The following is a 20828-nucleotide window of genomic DNA, read 5'->3' on the forward strand; positions in this document are numbered from 1 at the left end:
AAACTATTAAACAAAGAAAAAAGCTATAGGTGTGAAAGCTAACATCTGTCAGGGTATGGGGATGCATCAGTGCCCACAGAATGGGTGACCCGCATGTGTGTAAAGGAATCATTGACACAGTGGTCTATATTGTAATTTTAGAGACACACATGCTGCCATTAATGCAACATCATTTCCCAGGAAGGCCATGATTATTTCAGCAACACAATGCCAGGCCTGTTTCTTCACACAATACAACAGCTTGCCTTTGTTTTCAAACATGTTGCAGGCATATGATTCTAAATTTTTTATATTTACAAATACAAGTAAGTTAGTCACTGGAAAATAAACACTAAAAAAAATTAGTACTTTGGTAGATACGTCAAGGCTAAAAAAATTAACAGATCACACTGCTTTATTGCAATATTCCAGAAAACAGTTTGTAGATGTGAACATTAGCAATAACACAAGTCTGTCTGGTAACTACACAGGCTACACTATGAAAATACAGTAAAAAATGTAAATCGATTTTGAGTTCTTAACTATGAAGTTTTATTGTCTGAAAATAAGAACCAAAACTAAAAACATATTAATTTGTATGCTACACAATGAAAATAAAAATATAATGAACATCAGTGACATCATTCTCTGACTTGGTGCACCAGTTCAAAAAGAAAAGAAAAAAACACAGTTAACAAAAACTACATTAATGTATCGTCCTTAACTAATGTTTATTATAAAAATATCAAAAGTAACTAAATATAAAGTCTCACCTTTGCTTATTGTTCTGCATAAACCACACACACTGCTCACAGTAATAACCTGAAAACAGTTCAACTACCCCACAGACACACACTTATAACCCCTGCACACAGTTCTAACTCCCAGCACAGTTCTAACTTCCTGCACACAGTTAACATCAGCACTTTGTTATAACTCCCTGCACACAGTTATAACTCCCAGCACAGCTATAACTCCCAGCACACAGTTTTAACTCCCTGCACAGTTATAATACTACAGAACACAGTTATAACCCGTGCACACAATATAATACTCCAGCACATAGTTATAACCCCCTGCATACAATATAATACTTCAGCAAACAGTTATAACCCCCTAAGCAGTTATAACACCCTAAACAGTTATAACCCCTGTACACATTTATAACTCCTGCACAGTTACAACCCCCAACACAGTTATAACACCAACAAACAGTAATAACTTTTGGACACAGTTATAATACTCCAGCAGACAGGGATAACCCCCTGCACACAGCTATAATTCCTCTGCACAGTTTTAACACCCCCCACACACAGTCATAATTCCCCTGCACATATTTATACTCCCTCTGCACAGTGATTACATCAACAATCAGTAATAACTTCTGCACATGGCATTAACTTTTAAACAGTAATAACCCCCCACACACAGTCATAATTTACCTGCACACAGTTATAATCCCCCTGCACAGTGATTACAACCCCCTGCATACAATGATAACTTCAGCAAGTAGTAATAACCTTTGAACACAGCATTAACCTTTTAAACAGTAATACCCCCCCCGCACAGTCATAATTCCCCTGCACACAGTTATAATCCCCTGCACAGTGATTACAACCTCCTGCATACAGTGATAACATTAGCAAGTAGTAATAACTTTTGCACACAGCATTAACCTTTCAAACATTACTAACCTTTGCTAAAGCTATAAACCCCTGCACACACTTATTAACGCTGTGTATATTTAAAACATAATGACTGCACCTTCGTGTACATTTTTAATACCCCTGCACAAATATGCCCATATCCAGTGCTGGTGTAATATAACTTCAATAGAAATATTCTACTTTAATTAAAGGTTACAGTTGTGGTATACTTTCAGTGTGGGACTGACCTAATAACCCACAAACCTTTCAATAACATTGATTACCAACATGATAGCAATTATTCTAGAGTGTGCAGTATGCCCATATTATAATCACATATTATATATTATATATCAAAAACTGATGTGTGTGTAGTTGAAACATTTTCTATGTTTACTTATGGCTTGTTCGACCCTTATTCAACACTGAATACATTTGCATCTTTCCTTATGGTTCAATGTACTAAAGCAACCGCTCAAAGAAATATTGCAGCTGGTTGTTTACATCTGGCTTTTGAAGGAGGAAAAAGTATTTTAAAACGACCCAGCTAATCGTCCAAACCAAAGTAAATCAAGCAAAATACGTAACATGCTCCACCTGTTCTGTGACTCCCTGTTGGAGGAACCTCCCTTATTTGTATATATGCATGAAGGAGAGCAGCACAATGTGCATCTTGCCATGAACATGTTTTGACTTTTACACAGTGTATATTTAAACTGCACCTGAATATGGACACAATCTTAGTACACTGGCCTACAGTGGCTGTCTATCTGACAAGCAACTGTGGACAGATTTTATACTGACTACAGGGGGTTTCCTTTCTGTCAAGTGAAAATGTAGGGAAGAAAGTAGTAAACAAGGTGCTTCTGATTTAGCTGGATTAAAGTTGTTATGAAAACACAAGAGGCCGAAGAACAAAAAAAGAAAGCTGAAATGTTTGTGAGCAAGTAAAACACATCTGAGCAAACACATCCAGGCTAAATTAACCATTGAAAAAAATACAAAATCAATCAAGCACTGGACACTTACCATGGGTGAGTTAGCTGGCTCCTGGCGGTGACTGACTGGATCTCGCAATACTTGCGGGTCAGCTAACTGATCACTGTGGCGTGAATGTCGATTTAAAGCCCCGTCCTCTGCATCCTTCACATCCACCACCTGCAAGGCACCAGAATCAGAAAGGGTCTCTGAACTGTCGTTGAACATCCAACTTTTCCATATCACAGAAAGCCGCTGCAAGCGCAGTAGATTCATGGAGAATGTGTTAACAGAGCATCCGAAAGAAAAGCAACCAAAATGTGAGATGCAAATGTGACTAACGCCGTCTGCTATTAAAGTCTTTTTCCTTTTTAAGAGACACACTCAGGCAGCAGACCTGCGGTTACAATTTCCTGTTAGAAAAGCAAAAACATTCTCGTGAATAAGTAGTTGTTGTGTTTGGATCTTAATCAGATTAAACCAGAACTATGCAGAACTATATAGAATTAACATTTTATTAAAGATTTACCCCACAAGTTCCATGCTTTTAAAAACTGATTTGGCAATTTTAATTTGGGGAAGGTTTACAAGTAATGTCAGTAAGAACGCAAAGCTCAGAGCTTTGCGACACAAGCATGAATTCAAATTCAATCAAATGTCGAGTGGTTAAAGGTCATTCTCAGTAAAGGCAGAAAGGCAGTGAAAGCAGTAGTTAGTTTAACAAGAAACAAAGCAAAGTGAAGTGAAATCATCTGCTATGTGAACATGGCTTGTTTCTGGATTTCACACCCACACTATAACATGGAAAATTCCTGACACTTCAAACCAACATTTTTCACCAGCTTTTACAAAATCCCAACTACACAACACAGTGCCTACAACAACACAACAACCTCTGCACCAATACACAGCAGCTACAGTTCAAGCCTGGGCTGCACCTGTGCTGTTCAACAGTGGCAAGGAAAGATGTATGTAAGCACACACACACACAATTACACACACACACAAACATACACCCACACCCAAGCATACACATGCTATTATTAAAATGAAACAGCTGAACTTTAATGAAACTTTCATACATTTCATGCAATTTCAATCATTTCCTTTCGTGATGAATAAAGTATCTATTTAAATATCTATAAATTGCTTAATAACTTGTATCAGGTTTAGGGAGGTGCTCATTTCATTTGATTGATAACTGACAAGCTTATAGCTTGTATCATCAAAATGTAAAACACATCAGTTTCATTTTAAGCCACACATGCTTCATTAAATTTACAGCATTTAGCAGACAGATTTTATCCAAAGCAACTGAATACAATGCAAGCAACTGAGGGTTGACAGCCTGGCTTAAGTGCCCAACAGTGACAGCAGACCAGTAGCTTAACCACCATGCCACCACTGTCTTATTAAATAAACAGTGTAACACATTGAATTTGGCAGTAAAACAGCATGTAGAACGGTAAGATAAATATAAACACTGTGAGTAGAATGGGTGCAACTTTTAGAATGTAGATTACCAAGCCAATAGCCAACAGTTCACAAGTGCTAAATAAACATGCTAATCATAATGAATAGAGGTATGGTAACATAAAGCTTAAATTATGTTTAAGTAAACACACATTTACATGTGTGGAACAAAGTTTTAAAAAATGCTAAAAAACTAAATCCAGCATTGTTTTCACGATGGATTTATTTTGCTAGCAGATTGATTCCACATCATTTTTTTATGACTGAATTCCAAATTTCAAAAGTATGTGGATGGAAAGCTTGTGTGTGCGGAGATATTCACATGCACAGTCATATTTACACTAAAGCACATTTAAAAACGTCACAAACCAAATATAAATACAGTGTATCACAAAAGTGAGTACACCCCTCACATTTCTGCAGATATTTAAGTATATCTTTTCATGGGACAACACTGACAAAATGACACTTTGACACAATGAAAAGTAGTCTGTGTGCAGCTTATATAACAGTGTAAATTTATTCTTCCCTCAAAATAACTCAATATACAGCCATTAATGTCTAAACCACCGGCAACAAAAGTGAGTACACCCCTAAGAGACTACACCCCTAAATGTCCAAATTGAGCACTGCTTGTCATTTTCCCTGCAAAATGTCATGTGATTTGTTAGTGTTACTAGGTCTCAGGTGTGCATAGGGAGCAGGTGTGTTCAATTTAGTAGTACAGCTCTCACACTCTCTCATACTGGTCACTGAAAGTTCCAACATGGCACCTCATGGCAAAGAACTCTCTGAGGATCTTAAAAGACGAATTGTTGCGCTACATGAAGATGGCCAAGGCTACAAGAAGATTGCCAACACCCTGAAACTGAGCTGCAGCACAGTGGCCAAGATCATCCAGCGTTTTAAAAGAGCAGGGTCCACTCAGAACAGACCTCGCGTTGGTCGTCCAAAGAAGCTGAGTGCACGTGCTCAGCGTCACATCCAACTGCTGTCTTTGAAAGATAGGCGCAGGAGTGCTGTCAGCATTGCTGCAGAGATTGAAAAGGTGGGGGGTCAGTCTGTCAGTGCTCAGACCATACGCCGCACACTACATCAAATTGGTCTGCATGGCTGTCACCCCAGAAGGAAGCCTCTTCTGAAGTCTCTACTCAAGAAAGCCCGCAAACAGTTTGCTGAAGACATGTCAACAAAGGACATGGATTACTGGAACCAGGTCCTATGGTCTGATGAGACCAAGATTAATTTGTTTGGTTCAGATGGTCTCAAGCATGTGTGGCGGCAATCAGGTGAGGAGTACAAAGATAAGTGTGTCATGCCTACAGTCAAGCATGGTGGTGGGAATGCCATGGTCTGGGGCTGCATGAGTGCAGCAGGTGTTGGGGAGTTACATTTCATTGAGGGACACATGAACTCCAATATGTACTGTGAAATACTGAGCAGAGTATGATCCCCTCCCTCTGGAAACTGGGTCGCAGGGCAGTGTTCCAGCATGATAATGACCCCAAACACACCTCTAAGACGACCACTGCTTTATTGAAGAGGCTGAGGGTAAAGGTGATGGACTGGCCAAGCATGTCTCCAGACCTAAACCCAATAGAACATCTTTGGGGCATCCTCAAGCGGAAGGTGGAGGAGCGCAAAGTCTCGAATATCCGCCAGCTCCGTGATGTCGTCATGGAGGAGTGGAAAAGCATTCCAGTGGCAACCTGTGAAGCTCTGGTAAACTCCATGCCCAGGAGAGTTAAGGCAGTTCTGGGAAATAATGGTGGCCACACAAAATATTGACACTTCAGGAACTTTCACTAAGGGGTGTACTCACTTTTGTTGCCGGTGGTTTAGACATTAATGGCTGTATATTGAGTTATTTTGAGGGAAGAATAAATTTACACTGTTATATAAGCTGCACACAGACTACTTTTCATTGTGTCAAAGTGTCATTTTGTCAGTGTTGTCCCATGAAAAGATATACTTAAATATCTGCAGAAATGTGAGGGGTGTACTCACTTTTGTGATACACTGTATATAGTCACAACAAACGTACAACAAACAAAACATTTATATTTGCATATTAGAATTTGCTCAGGTTGCTGTTGTGTTTAGTGGTGTGTGCCAGTAAGCATGGATCAGTAATACATTTATTTATTCAGTCAGGCTCACAGTGGGTCAGGTGTCATGCAAAACAGAGTGGACACTCTGGACAAGATGGAAGTTCATTAAAAGACCACACATAATCATTTACTCAGATTTACATTAGCACCTAGAGGAAAATGGCATTAAGATTACATCTTGGTCCCCAGGAATCACGTTGATCATTAATAAATTTGAAAAGGGGCAGGTCATGCTATGCCAGTGAGGCGTCAGGTATAGCCCTGTCACTGCAAGAACAGGAAGGATAAACCCAATACACAGGATTCCTGATCAAGGCAGAACAATTATGTGGCTAACGAGCCACAAACCAAATAAAACTACAAAATTACAGGTGGCCAAAATAACAGAAATAAATGAAAGAAGCAAAATGATCAAGAAAATCTGCAGCACAAATCAGAGAGGCGATCAAACAGATAGACAAGGAACATAAGCCTAGGCTTATTTTGGAAAACTCTGATGGCCATGCACAGTCCATCGGTGTGTGACAACTCCTGTTTTCAGAAAAGAAAGACAGAGAAAAGCTCTTTCCATCCAGCATGGATTTATCTGTGATGCTTAGTTTAAAGGGGTTCAGTCACACCACCACTGGAAACAATGTTCCAGTCCAGGGTGGTTTCTCAAGGACTGCCAAAGAAAAAGCAGAGGCCGTCTGATTAAAGAGACCGCCACAGACAGCCATCTGTGCACGTCTATGTCCCCTGCCAGCCATTAGTGGCACAGCAGACAGACATGATTCTGTAATCTAAACCCACTGCCAATCCCATGCCAGGTGAACACATTACAACATTACTACTTACATTATGCAAGGATGTGTGCTAAATGTGTTTAAAAATACTATTTTACTTGTTCTTACTTAAAAGTTTTTTGTATGTTTTATCTTTCATTTTGCCTGTTTATCTGTGATTATGTTGTTCTTTCGACATAGGGGCTTTGTAACTGAATTACCTTTCCTAATTTTAATGTTGGAAAGTACTGGTTCAAAAATAACTCCTTGGTTAAATCTGTACATGAAATATGATCAGTTTTGTCTGTCAAATTTTCTGCTTAAAATGAAGAACAAGCTAAAACTAGCCACAAGCATGTAAAACTGACTGCACAGCAATTGGAGAAGTGAAACAGCCAAGTCAAAGTTCCATATACAAACAGCAAAGAATCAGAGCAACAGAGGTCCATTTCTGCTTTAAGAACCAGACTTTCATAGCAACAAGAAGGCTGTTAACACAGAAGTTCCAAAAACCATAAACCACTAGTATCGACATGCAGTTGTGTGCTTATTTAAATTAGCATGATTGTGTGTTATATTTCTAAAGCAGTGACCAACAGCTGGACACAAAGATAAATTACCCTTTACAAACTAGGAGAGTTATAAGCTATAGGATAGGTTTAGAATAGCATATGTAATTCTGTAATGTTCACAATTTAATTTTGTGTGCAACACACCCCTTTATGTATGAACTTAGGCTGCAGGACCATGTTATGTCAGCCGTGTTTTAAACCCAACAGAGGACAAGCATACATCAACAGTCAAAAACAGCACCACAAACAAAAAACAGGAGTAAAATACTGGCATCACTTACTCTGTGACTTGACAAGCAAACTCCTCACAAGAGGTGTCGTCTGCGAGTCAAACAAACTGTTCTTAAACAACTGTTCTTAGTTCATAATCCTTTCACAAAGTATAACTTCCTTGGTAACAATGGCACAGCTCATTCCAAACATATCTGCAAACACCACTGCTTTCTTTCTTTCTTTTTATCAGGAGTCCAAAGCAATGTCACCTAACCGGCTGCTGGGAATTTAGAAACATCTAAAGCACCCGTGCTTTTGCCTTAAAGTCTGACGTCCACAAAATTCCAAACACAGTAAGTCCAAAAAGTTCCAAGAAATCACAGACTAAACTGGAAACACAAAACTTGAGAAAAACACGTAAGTACTCAAAACATTTTAGGACATTTTTGGATTTTCTTCTGTTCTGATTACTAGTATCCATGTACCCTGCAGAATTGAAGCAGAGCACACTCATTTCCTGCCAGGCTCTGCTCTTTGGCTCCAGCTGCTTAAAGAATGCATAGCTGTAGTAACTGTTCAGCCGGGAATTCCGCATTCCACACCACCCACCGACCTCGCCCCCATAAAGCGCTGAAAACAGGCCTGTACACATAACACCACAGACACACATCAAAAATATTTTAACCATCTGGATAACTGATGTCAATAAATATATGTGTAATACAGCACATCTGTAGCAAATTATGGGTCATTATTGAGTTCATAATTGTTTGAAAGGTTGAATAATTGTAAATGGCATTAGTAACAAAATATCCTGCTACTTTATATTACTACATCATTTATTTTCTTTGTTTATTTGCAGTTGTTTGCTGTTTATTTTCAACTGATAAAGACCTAACTCTGCAGAACATCCTTATTTGCGTATTTTATTGGGGATTTTATTTTTCAGATTACAACTGTATATATCCATCTACATAAATAATATACAAAACAAAGCCATATCTTTGCCAAAAAACACATAATCTTTAAAGACGTGCATATTTCTGATTAGATTATTTTAGAATACTTGCACACTACATGCATAGTTGTTATACATTTACATACTCTTTAAAGTACCTTTTTCCAACCAATTAACTATTTGATGAATGTGCCCACCACAATTTTGTACTTTTTTTACACAGTACCAAACTCTGGTCACCTGATTCTATATGTCTTTACAGTCCACGCAAGTCCTTCAAGGCAACAGGCTTTAGACAAGTTTGTTTCCCAAGTTCATGTGGATAATGAGCATCATGTCAGTCAACAGACACGTATGTAGAGCAGAAAATGTCAGTAGATTGAAAAGGAAAACACACCAATACCAGTCCAGTCTTAAAAACCAGTATTGGCCAAAAACAGAGACTCTGAATTAGATTAGGGACTTTCTTAACTCATTCTTAAAATTTACAGTTTTGATAATAATTCCATCATAGCTATGGCAAAAGTGTGAAAAGTGTGAACTTTATTATTATGCTCATTTTTTTTAAATCACACATAAAAGATAAGTTCAATATCAAAATTCCAAATAACTGTCACAATTCCAAATCACCTCTCCTTCACACTAATTATCAATAGATTTGCCCTGTTTAACAATATTAATTTGTTAATTTTCATCTTCCCAATATAGATTATGTTTGATTAATATTACCATTTGAAGCCATCTATCTTTTTAAATAATATTCATGCATAATCTGGATAACACTTACATTAAGCTACACAATATAATATTATAACATGAGTTCTGGAACATCCCAGACAGCTTGAGCATTAATCTACTAACGGCTAAAACTCTCCAATCTACTAATAGCAACAATGAAAATTTTTCTAATACATTTCACATTCTACCATCGCAAGTGAGTGCAGTCTCTCACACTGGTACAAAAGGCACATTTTAGAATCAGACACAGATATTCTGTGCTGTAGCAAAATCTACACAAAATATTGAATGCACCATTTAAAGCTTGATCAAAATAATGGACCCTTTTGCACAGTGCTAGATTTATTTTACCTATGTTCTACTACATAAATCTATTACATTCTACAACATCAATCACCAGCAATCCCACCTCCCCAAAAATATCCACAGTAATATATACATGTATGTTAATGCTTCTTCACACAAACATTAACATACAATGGAAAAAAACAACAACAGTGAAAACAAGACATGAATACAATTTCACGTTGGAAGAAAAAAAGTTCCAATTACCAAACCGTAATTCACTTCGGCTTCTGCAGTCTTCCAATCCTGACTGAAGAGGATCAAAAACTTGATGCCCCTCTGACACATGTGCAGTACCAACCTCATCTTTTTACCAAACGGGTTCAGGTGATCGGTGCGGATGGCACCTCCATGTGTAATCCAACAATGTGCTAATTTATTTCGAAATTATTCTGAATAACAAACACACTAATCTTCTTCGGCGGCCTTTAAAACACATTACTGACTTAGTAATCAAAATCTCACAAAAATAGACTAGTTTAGCGGTACAAAAACCTTATTGGCATGTACTCTAGACTCTAGACACTCATCGAGAACTTAAAAATGTACACCTATCTGGAACATACTTTTATTGATTATTATATAAGCTACACCTACCACACAGACAAACTTAATGGGTATACAATTAGTGTTTAGTGCTGGTTGAATATGGTTGTACTAATTTAACACATTTTCACAATGGAGAAAAAAGGGATGTTATGGTTTGCAAGGACAAAATTCTTAAGCAAAGCAAAAAAGTAATAGTTCACAGGCAAATGAAACCATAAAAAGCTGAATAGTTCTTTGTGCTCATCTAAACTGTTGATCAGCAAAAGTAATTTATACAAACAATAGATTTGATAATTATTCATTAGTCACAACAATGAAGGGATCTAACTTTTTTTATTACAAATTTGGATCTCTTTATTGTTCTGACTTTAATGAGCACGTTTTTTGCAAACCAGTATAAGAGATTCGGCAGAGTATGTGCTCACACATGAAAAGTAATGTATAAAAGATTAAATCCAGCTGAAATTTAGACCTGTACACAAGCCAAGAACTGTCTATCTTAGATCAGGAGCAGAAAATAAAAGAGACATAGAGAAAGAGCATATTTACTAGAGTGAAAGAGAGACAATTAAGAACCAGGACAGGAACAATATCAATGCCTATAAACTTTGGTGGTGGCAACGAGTTTTAAGAGTATCTTGGATGGCAAGACAAGACAAATTAAAGGACGACCCTAACTTCTCACTCAAAGCCCAGTTAACCAAACTAAAGTTCTCTTATTTTAGACACATTATGAAAAGAACCAGTTCAGAGACAATTATGCTTAAAATAATTGAAGGTAAAAAAAAGAAGAGGACAGCCAGCAACAAGATGGATGGACACAAATAGAGGAATAATAAACTATCCATTAATATGCGTGAAGACTCAAACAAAAGACAGGATGTTCTGGAGAAACACTATCCATATTGTCGTCCTTCTGTTTGAGTCTTTAGGCAGCACGGTTCATTATTAAACAATGAAATGTAAATCCTCATTACAGGCAATGGCATTCTACACAGAATAATTGTACCCCTACAGTGTAAAGAAAAGTAAATAATTCTCTAAAGGGAACAAACTTCAGAACATCAAAAGCACAATTACTGTTTATTTGCTTAAATAAATCTAAAAATAATTAGTGCAAAAATAATGACCAGTTTTATACTTTATGTTTCAGTTTTTTCCAACTATATCCAAATATTTCTGATGAGTTTATTAACTTGGAGTCCTTCTCTTGGTTCGCTTTTTCACACAGAAAAGTCCTAGTGCACCAACATGCATTACAACAAACCCTGTGGGAACATTCACTCTGCTTATTGGTCAGATGTGTCTCAGGCGGGAGCAAGAAAGTAAATACAGTTGTGTTGTGGACTAGTATATATTTCTATGCAATTAAAGATGGAACAATGGCAAAGATGACATTTACCAGGCTAAACTACATCAGCACAATGTTGATGTTGTGCTCACTTTGAGAGCACGTCTTGAAAATGCTGTGCTTCAGACTTTGTGAAGAAGGTGTGTTGCCTTTAGAGGACTGTGCAGAAGAAGGGTGCAAATATTGAGAATGCACAACAACAACATGCTAGTTGGGTCGGATCGAGATTAAAACATAATTACCACGTTGACCATATTTTGAAAGCTTTATAAGCAAATATAACTTCTAGTACAAATAGGAAAACCAAGGTTGTTCGCCAACATCAGTCTTGTAAAATCAAGCACCAAATTGGATTTACATTTTTAACCACATACTTTATTTACAGTTTAAACCAACAACAAGTAGCTTGTTGTAATATTTGTGAACTAATGCTACATGGCTAAAATAATGTTATTCCTCTCATATGGTCATACAATCACTTAGGTTTGATCACAAAATGGCCAATACCTGATACTTAACCAGAAACAAACCAAAACTATGGCTTTAATATAGTAGGTCCACACCACGGGAATAATGTAGGCCCATGATCAATAAAGAAGACACAATGCAGAGGTACTGGGCAAGTATTTACAAATAAAATGTTCAAAATAAACATTACAATTACTTTCTACAGGTAAAATTGTAAGATGTCAATTTAAGGTGCTGGCTGACAAACAGCCTTATGGAAAGGGGAACTGTGGATTTTGACATGACTATTCAATAGCTAGTCCTCAAAAAGTCTAGCTTTTTAAGAAGTCACTTTAACACCTAACCTAAAAACTCAAACAAAAGACAGGATGTTCTGGAGAAACACTATCCATATTGTCATCCAGAACATTTACAACAATCACTGTTTATTTGCTGAAATAAATCTAAACATAAAAGAGTTAATGAATAATAATGATAAATGATAATGAATATATATATTATACTATAAAAATAATAAGGTATAGTAGGTAATAGTTTTCATCCCGGGGACTATAAAGTATAACAATAATACATTGTTTTTTAGAGATGTTACTAAGTATACTAAGCATAGATTCAAATTACGAGTTTCATGACAATTTTACTTCAGCTCTACCTCATTCAGCAAATTAAATACTACAGTTTAAAACTATATCAGCAAACACTTGAAGGTGTGTTTCAAATAGCCATCTAAATTCCAAAATTTAAAGCTTGTTAAAGTCAATAATCAGATTAGTTTTCATACTTAGCAAGTTAGCAATAGCTTAAGGGTTACATGTTAAACGCATCAGCTGAGTCACAAATCACATCGCATCACATTACCTACCTCTGATCTGCTCTGGGGTGGAGGCTTTGAGCTTGACTACAAAATTCAGTAGAAGAACCTTATAAAGTTACCACACACTTCTAAAGTTTCCCACACGAAGCTAAAAGAAAAACAAAGTTACTAGCTCCGTGTACTAAAAGTCGGTTCGAGTAAAACGTCCAAAAGAAGGAAGCAAGTCCATGGCGTAATCAACTTCTCGGGTATCGAAACGTCACGTCTCATGTAAACACAATCAAACCGTCGTTTATTTATCGACATTGTTGATTTTTAAAACCTGGCTAATCTGTTATATTTCTGCCTAAACTACGCGTTTGTGCTAATTCGCTAAACCAATGCTACCATTTACTGCCGACTTGCCATCGTCGACTTCCCCTGCCATTTCCCCTGAGAGGAGGATTCCCCATCGTCATCATCTGAAGGGCTGTTCGATTACTTTCTCCTAGAACCAAACATTACAGAAGAACACGACAGAACATTACAGAAGCCCATACTGAGATCAGTCTCAATACATCTCAGTATGGGTTTCTGCTTTTTGGCACTGTATTCTTTTTACGTTTGAAAACATTCATTGTATTTATTGTAGGTCCATGTATTTATTGTTCTGTTTTTTTTTTAATATATATTTGTACTGTGTATATTGTGTTCTGTGTTGCTGACTCTGCTCCTGGAGGAACGTTGTTATGTGAATATTAAAACCATCAGTAAGACCAATGAAATACTTTATCTGTACATGAAAATCTATTATTGTAAACAAAAAAGTTGTGTGAAACATAAAGCGCCATAAAGCATCTAAAAATCCTATCGGAGAACTTCTAATTTTACTTTAAAAACTTCTAGCGAGCAGTTTTAGCTTAAGATCGATTTAGATCAAATCTCAGAGCAACTGAGTATAGAAAAGAAAACTTTTCATCTCAATGAGGAGGCGGGGCTGACAACGGTTGCTAGGTATGACGCATTCTTTTTTGTGATTGGTTGCCACTCCCCAACACACACACACACACACACTCAAACTCAAAAGAAGCTTTATTGGCATGACAAATAAGGACATTCGTATTGCCAAAGCAAGTTACAGAGAAATAATAAAAATAACAATAAGAAAGAACAAATATATACAAAACAGTTACATGTGCAAAAATATAAAATAGAATAAAATATTAATAAAAACAGTGCAGAATAATAATAAAAATTATAATATTTACAGTAATGAGTTAGTAATAACGATCGGTTTGTGTGTGTGTGTGTGTGTGTGTGTGTGTGTGTATGGGACATGATCACCCACTGTCCCTCACCTGGTGGCAGGTGTGTGTGTATAGAGTGCTGCTAGTGTGCAGCTCTGATTGTGCTCCCCCAGTAGGTGGGGCAGTTTGTCGGGGTCTGGGAGGAAGGTAAAAGTTGGGGATGATGATGCTAAATTTGGGGAAGAATTGGGAGCGGACGTGGTGGTACTTGGTACACTGGGTGAGGAAGTGCAGCTCCGTCTCTACTGTACTGAGAGTGCAGTGCTGGCACAACCTCTCCTCCTGGGGCAGCCAGGACCGGGTGTGTCGCCCCGTCTCCACGGCCAGGTCTTGTGCACTCAGTATGTACCTCGTCAAGTTGTTTCTTAATTTAGGGTCGGATACTGTGCTCAGATGATCTGCTGTACTGTAGTGCCTGTTTAGGGCCAAATAGCACTGCATTTTACTCTGGACTTTAGTTTCAGTTTCCCAATTATTCAGATATTTTCTGAGTCTTTGTGTAATTTGGTTTATTCTAATTGGGTTTGCATCACACACACACATACACACACACACACACACACACACGAACAAAATCACTTTTAATTATGTTATAAGCCTATTTTACCCTAATCACACAGGCATATTTATTTGCATTATTTTATTTACAGTTTACGTAATTACGCTGGTAATTTTTATCCCTAATCTTTTTGATATTCTCTGGAGAAAATGGCTCTTTCAGTTATTAAGACGAAACAAACTGCAACACGATGTGATATTTTGAAATAGTTTGCGTGATCACTCTGCTAAAGGAAGGCTGTAAAAGACCCAAATCATCACTGCTGACAGTTTCCCATTTACCAAATTGTGATGACATTCCCATTTTCTAATTTGTGATGACTTTCATTTCTGTCGTAATGGAATTTTTGAACTGGGTAGAAGATTTGAGCGCATTGTGATAAGCTTAACCACAAACATTATTTATTACTACACGATCTAATCAAATGCTTCATGAAACTTTTTACACCAAGTACCATGTTTGATTTTCTAAGTACCACCATTATTTCCGACACTAATACCGTATAGACCTACCCTGTTTAGCTTTAATATAAAATAATATGCTATAATGCACATCACAGTTCACTGAGCTGAGAAGGCTAATTAGTATTAGGTCACCATTGCTGTTGTTCCACCTACTGAGCTGGAAATTTTGTCCTCCTTATCCTTTCTTTTTTAATCGTTCCTGTTTAGCAGCGATTGTAAGGTTTTTCAGCCATACATCATTTTAGCTACCTTAGCTTATTCATTTTATCTATCATCTTAAGGTTTAAAGATCTTTTTCTCGTTCTTCGATTTTTTTTTTTCAATTTTAGTAGGTTCCCCTTGCGTACCACCAGAGGGAGACTGCGTTCCATCAGTGGTACGCGTACTATGGTTTGAGAAAACTGATCTATTCTTTGGGGGTTAAGATGCTTCGTGAATAACATTTATTTTTATTAAGATCTACTCTTAACTTTAAGGGGGAATTCTTGGGGAACGCCCACGATTCACAGAATGTTTTTAGAATTTCGTCACTATGAGTAACACGAAGAATAATCATGAGCACTACACCAGGATGCGATTGATGAACAAAAAAATTTGATCTAGTCCAGTTTTTCAAACCCTGGATCGACCCTAAGGTGGGTCGCGAGACAAAAAAAAATGGGTCGCAGAGAAAATGCATTTTTGTGTTGCCTGGGTCGCGTAAAAAATCGGTCTATTGAAAAATATTTTTAAAAAAACCCGATGAAGTCGATCGTTCGTAACACCGCAGAACAGTGACACCTGGGGACAGATTCACTATAGTTCTCTACGGTAATCAGACCACAGTGGTACCTTAAAACTCAACGTCAATTGGTTCTGGGAGTGGCGTTGAGTTTAAAAGGCGTTGAGTTTCAAGGTATTTTTTTACCATAAGGATGTATGGGAAACCTGTTACGTTCCATGATCCTGTGGAACTGCATATATTTTAGGCTAATGTAAAATAATGGGGTTGTTTTTGACACTAGAGTAAGGTAATGCCCAGCTAACACAGAACGTTCCCGTAACGTTAGATTTTGGTTCCCCTATGGTTATTTTTAGGGAACCATCCCATAACGTTATGGGAACGTTCTATTTTCGTTAAAAAAATTTGCGCTGTTCCCGGAACGTTCCGGGAACTATGAAACCTAACGTTCTCTCATGTTTTTATGAAAACTAACAGAGAACGTTATCTAAAAGTTGCCTTAAGGTTTTCTTTCTTATGTGTTTAAAGTAACGTTCCAGTAACGTTCCCGGAAGGTTTTCTTATGATCTTTAAAGTTTTTTGGTAGGAACTTACCAAAAAAACAGCCTTTTGCTTGGGACGGTCCATGTAGATCAACCTTTACTTACAAGTACCAACTATAAAACTATGAAACCTAACGTTCTCTCATGGTTTTATGAGAACTAACAGAGAACGTTAGGTAAAGCTTGTATAAGGTTTTATTTCTTATGTGTATAAAGTATCGTTCCAGTAACGTTCCCGGAAGGTTTCTAAGTTAACCCAGCTAGCACAATCATCTGGCCCAGTTCCCACTTTTCTATCGGCACAGTCGGCCGAGTGTCAGAATCGGCCAGAATCAATGTAGCCAGATCCGGCCCAGTTGTTACCACAGCTGGGTTTGGCTGGTGCTCGTAGAAACGCGTGCGCGCCGACGCTGGTTGTCCGGCTGTGGCCCAGCGTCCAGTCTCTGATTCAGCGGCGGCAGAACGAGCGTCACCATAGCAACAGTGCGACGCGAGCCGTTGAAGAAGAGGACTCGTTCGTTCGTGTGAGGTAAATAAACATTTAATCTTAACAACTTTTTACTTAGTAAAATGTAAGCAGAAAGTATATTAATGAGTTTTGGATTAAGATAGAGAACAATTTGGAAATGGAAACTGTTTATGGTAATGTTATCTAGTGAGTTTCAGGTTAACTGGTAGTCTGAACTGAAACACTTCAGGTAACGTTAGCTAAAAGGCTAACAGTTTCTAGCATTAGACAACAGCTGCTAAATAATTAAAGTTCATTGAATACTGTGGATAACGTAAACTTAAAAGCTACAATAAGCAACAAGAACAACAACAACAATAATAGTAATACAATAATAAGCAACAGACGACCTACCATCTCTGACTACATCCACAAGGTAGACCAACAAAGCAGGTGTGTATAATTTAAGAGTGGACAGTGAGTGGACACGGTATTTGAAAACTCCAGCAGCGATGCTGTGTCTGATCCAGTCATATAAGCACAACACACAGTAACACACCACCAACCACGTCAGTGTCACTGCAGTGCTGAGAATGATCCACCACCTAAATAATACCTGCTCTGAGGTGGTCATGTGGAGGTCCTGACTATTGAAGAATAAGGTAAAAGGGGGCTAACAAAGTATGCAGAGTAACTGATGGACGACAGTGGAACTGTAGAGCTACAAAGTGCACCTATAGATAGATAACTTTATTAATCCCATAGGGAAAGTCAGTAAATGGTTAGTAAACTATATGGTTAGTGGAGCTGATAGAAAAAGAGTATACATACAAAGAGGTGGTTTTAATGTTATGGCTGATCGTATATAATTTTATAACCCAAAGATTGTCCCTTGTATTTTTTGTAGATATTCAAGTGTCCACTACCATCACTGAGCCACATTTGCTTATTCACCTCTCATACATGAGTGAAAACTATGAACACTACTCTGCAGCATCTAACAGCCGGTGTAGATCATCAGCCAAGGTCACAAGATCCAGCAAGAAGGTTCTGGGTTCGATCCCCAGGTGGGGCGGTCTGGGTCATTTCTGTGTTGTTTGCATGTTCTCCCCATGTCCGCGTAGGTTTCATCCGGATGCTCCGGCTCCCTCCCACAGTCCAAAGACATGCAAGTGAGGTGAATTGGAGACACTAAATTGTTCATGACTGTGTTTGATATAACCTTGAGAACTGATGAATCTTGTGTTATGAGTAACTACCGTTCCTGTCATGAATGTAACCAAAGTGTAAAACATGATGTTAAAATCCTAATAAACAAACAAACAGTACTTCTTTATATTGTATATATATACAGGGGTTGGACAAAATAACTGAAACACCTGGTTTTAGACCACAATAATTTATTAGTATGGTGTAGGGCCTCCTTTTGCGGCCAATAGAGCGTCAATTCGTCTTGGAAATGACATATACAAGTCCTGCACAGTGGTCAGAGGGATTTTAAGCCATTCTTCTTGCAGGATAGTGGCCAGGTCACTACGTGATGCTGGTGGAGGAAAACGTTTCCTGACTCGCTTCTCCAAAACACCCCAAAGTGGCTCAATAATATTTAGATCTGGTGACTGTGCAGGCCATGGGAGATGTTCAACTTCACTTTCATGTTCATCAAACCAATCTTTCACCAGTCTTGCTGTGTGTATTGGTGCATTGTCATCCTGATACACGGCACCGCCATTGGATGCACATGGTCCTCCAGAATGGTTCGGTAGTCCTTGGCAGTGACGCGCCCATCTAGCACAAGTATTGGGCCAAGGGAATGCCATGATATGGCAGCCCAAACCATCACTGATCAACCCCCATGCTTCACTCTGGGCATGCAACAGTCTGGGTGGTACGCTTCTTTGGGGCTTCTCCACACCGTAACTCTCCCGGATGTGGGGAAAACAGTAAAGGTGGACTCATCAGAGAACAATACATTGTCACATTGTCCACAGCCCAAGATTTGCGCTCCTTGCACCATTGAAACCGACGTTTGGCATTGGCACGAGTGACCAAAGGTTTGGCTATAGCAAATATACTATACTGCTCCCGACGGACAGTTCTGGTGGAAACAGGAGAGTTGAGGTGCACATTTAATTCTGCCGTGATTTGGGCAGCCGTGGTTTTATGTTTTTTGGATACAATCCGGGTTAGCACCCGAACATCCCTTTCAGACAGCTTCCTCTTGCGTCCACAGTTAATCCTGTTGGATGTGGTTTGTCCTTCTTGGTGGTATGCTGACATTACCCTGGATACCGTGGCTCTTGATACATCACAAAGACTTGCTGTCTTGGTCACAGATGCGCCAGCAAGACGTGCACCAACAATTTGTCCTCTTTTGAACTCTGGTATGTCACCCATAATGTTGTGTGCATTGCAATATTTTGAGCAAAACTGTGCTCTTACCCTGCTAATTGAACCTTCACACTCTGCTCTTACTGGTGCAATGTGCAATTAATGAAGATTGGCCACCAGACTGGTCCAATTTAGCCATGAAACCTCCCACACTAAAATGACAGGTGTTTCAGTTATTTTGTCCAACCCCTGTATATATACAGTGTATCACAAAAGTGAGTACACCCCTCACATTTCTGCAAATATTTTATTATATCTTTTCATGGGACAACACTATAGACATGAAACTTGGATATAACTTAGAGTAGTCAGTGTACAGCTTGTATAGCAGTGTAGATTTACTGTCTTCTGAAAATAACTCAACACACAGCCATTAATGTCTAAATAGCTGGCAACATAAGTGAATACACCCCACAGTAAACATGTCCAAATTGTGCCCAAATGTGTCGTTGTCCCTCCCTGGTGTCATGTGTCAAGGTCCCAGGTGTAAATGGGGAGCAGGGCTGTTAAATTTGGTGTTTTGGGTACAATTCTCTCATACTGGCCACTGGATATTCAACATGGCACCTCATGGCAAAGAACTCTCTGAGGATGTGAGAAATAGAATTGTTGCTCTCCACAAAGATGGCCTGGGCTATAAGAAGATTGCTAACACCCTGAAACTGAGCTACAGCATGGTGGCCAAGGTCATACAGCGGTTTTCCAGGACAGGTTCCACTCGGAACAGGCTTCGCCAGGGTCGACCAAAGAAGTTGAGTCCACGTGTTCGGCGTCATATCCAGAGGTTGGTTTTAAAAAATAGACACACGAGTGCTGCCAGCATTGCTGCAGAGGTTGAAGACGTGGGAGGTCAGCCTGTCAGTGCTCAGACCATACGCCGCACACTGCATCAACTCGGTCTGCATGGTCGTCATCCCAGAAGGAAGCTGACGCACAAGAAAGCCCGCAAACAGTTTGCTGAAGACAAGCAGTCCAAGAACATGGATTACTGGAATGCCCTGTGGTCTGACGAGACCAAGATAAACTTGTTTGGCTCAGATGGTGTCCAGCATGTGTGGCGGCACCCTGGTGAGAAGTACCAAGACAACTGTATCTTGCCTACAGTCAAGCATGGTGGTGGTAGCATCATGGTCTTGGGCTGCATGAGTGTTGCTGGCACTGGGGAGCTGCAGTTCATTGAGGGAAACATCAATTCCAACATGTACTGTCACATTCTGAAACAGAGCATGATCCCCTCCCTTCGAAAACTGACTAACATCCACCAGCTCCGTGATGTCATCATGGAGGAGTGGAAGAGGATTCCAGTAGCAACCTGTGCAGCTCAGGTGAATTCCATGCCCAGGAGGGTTAAGGCAGTGCTGGATAATAATGGTGGTCTCACAAAATATTGACACTTTGGGCACAATTTGGACATGTTCACTGTGGGGTGTACTCACTTATGTTGCCAGCCATTTAGAC

The 20828-nt window shown here is 38.8% G+C and overlaps 1 protein-coding gene across 1 annotated transcript in view; it reads right to left on the reverse strand.

Annotated features, from left to right (window-relative positions):
• rapgef6 (Rap guanine nucleotide exchange factor (GEF) 6) overlaps positions 1-13468 on the reverse strand; it is an 82437-nt gene extending 68969 nt beyond the window's left edge. Inside the window, exons 1-2 of the mRNA XM_063012239.1 lie at positions 13008-13468; positions 2655-2783 (exon numbers count right to left, since the gene is read on the reverse strand). Of these exons, the coding sequence (XP_062868309.1) occupies positions 2655-2657 (3 nt within the window). The 5' untranslated portion in view covers positions 2658-2783; positions 13008-13468. The remainder of the gene's footprint in view (positions 1-2654; positions 2784-13007) is intronic.
• Positions 13469-20828: the final 7360 nt, after the last annotated feature.

This window comes from Trichomycterus rosablanca, chromosome 16 (genome assembly GCF_030014385.1).
Source record: "Trichomycterus rosablanca isolate fTriRos1 chromosome 16, fTriRos1.hap1, whole genome shotgun sequence".
Classification (NCBI taxonomy): Eukaryota; Metazoa; Chordata; class Actinopteri; order Siluriformes; family Trichomycteridae; genus Trichomycterus; species Trichomycterus rosablanca.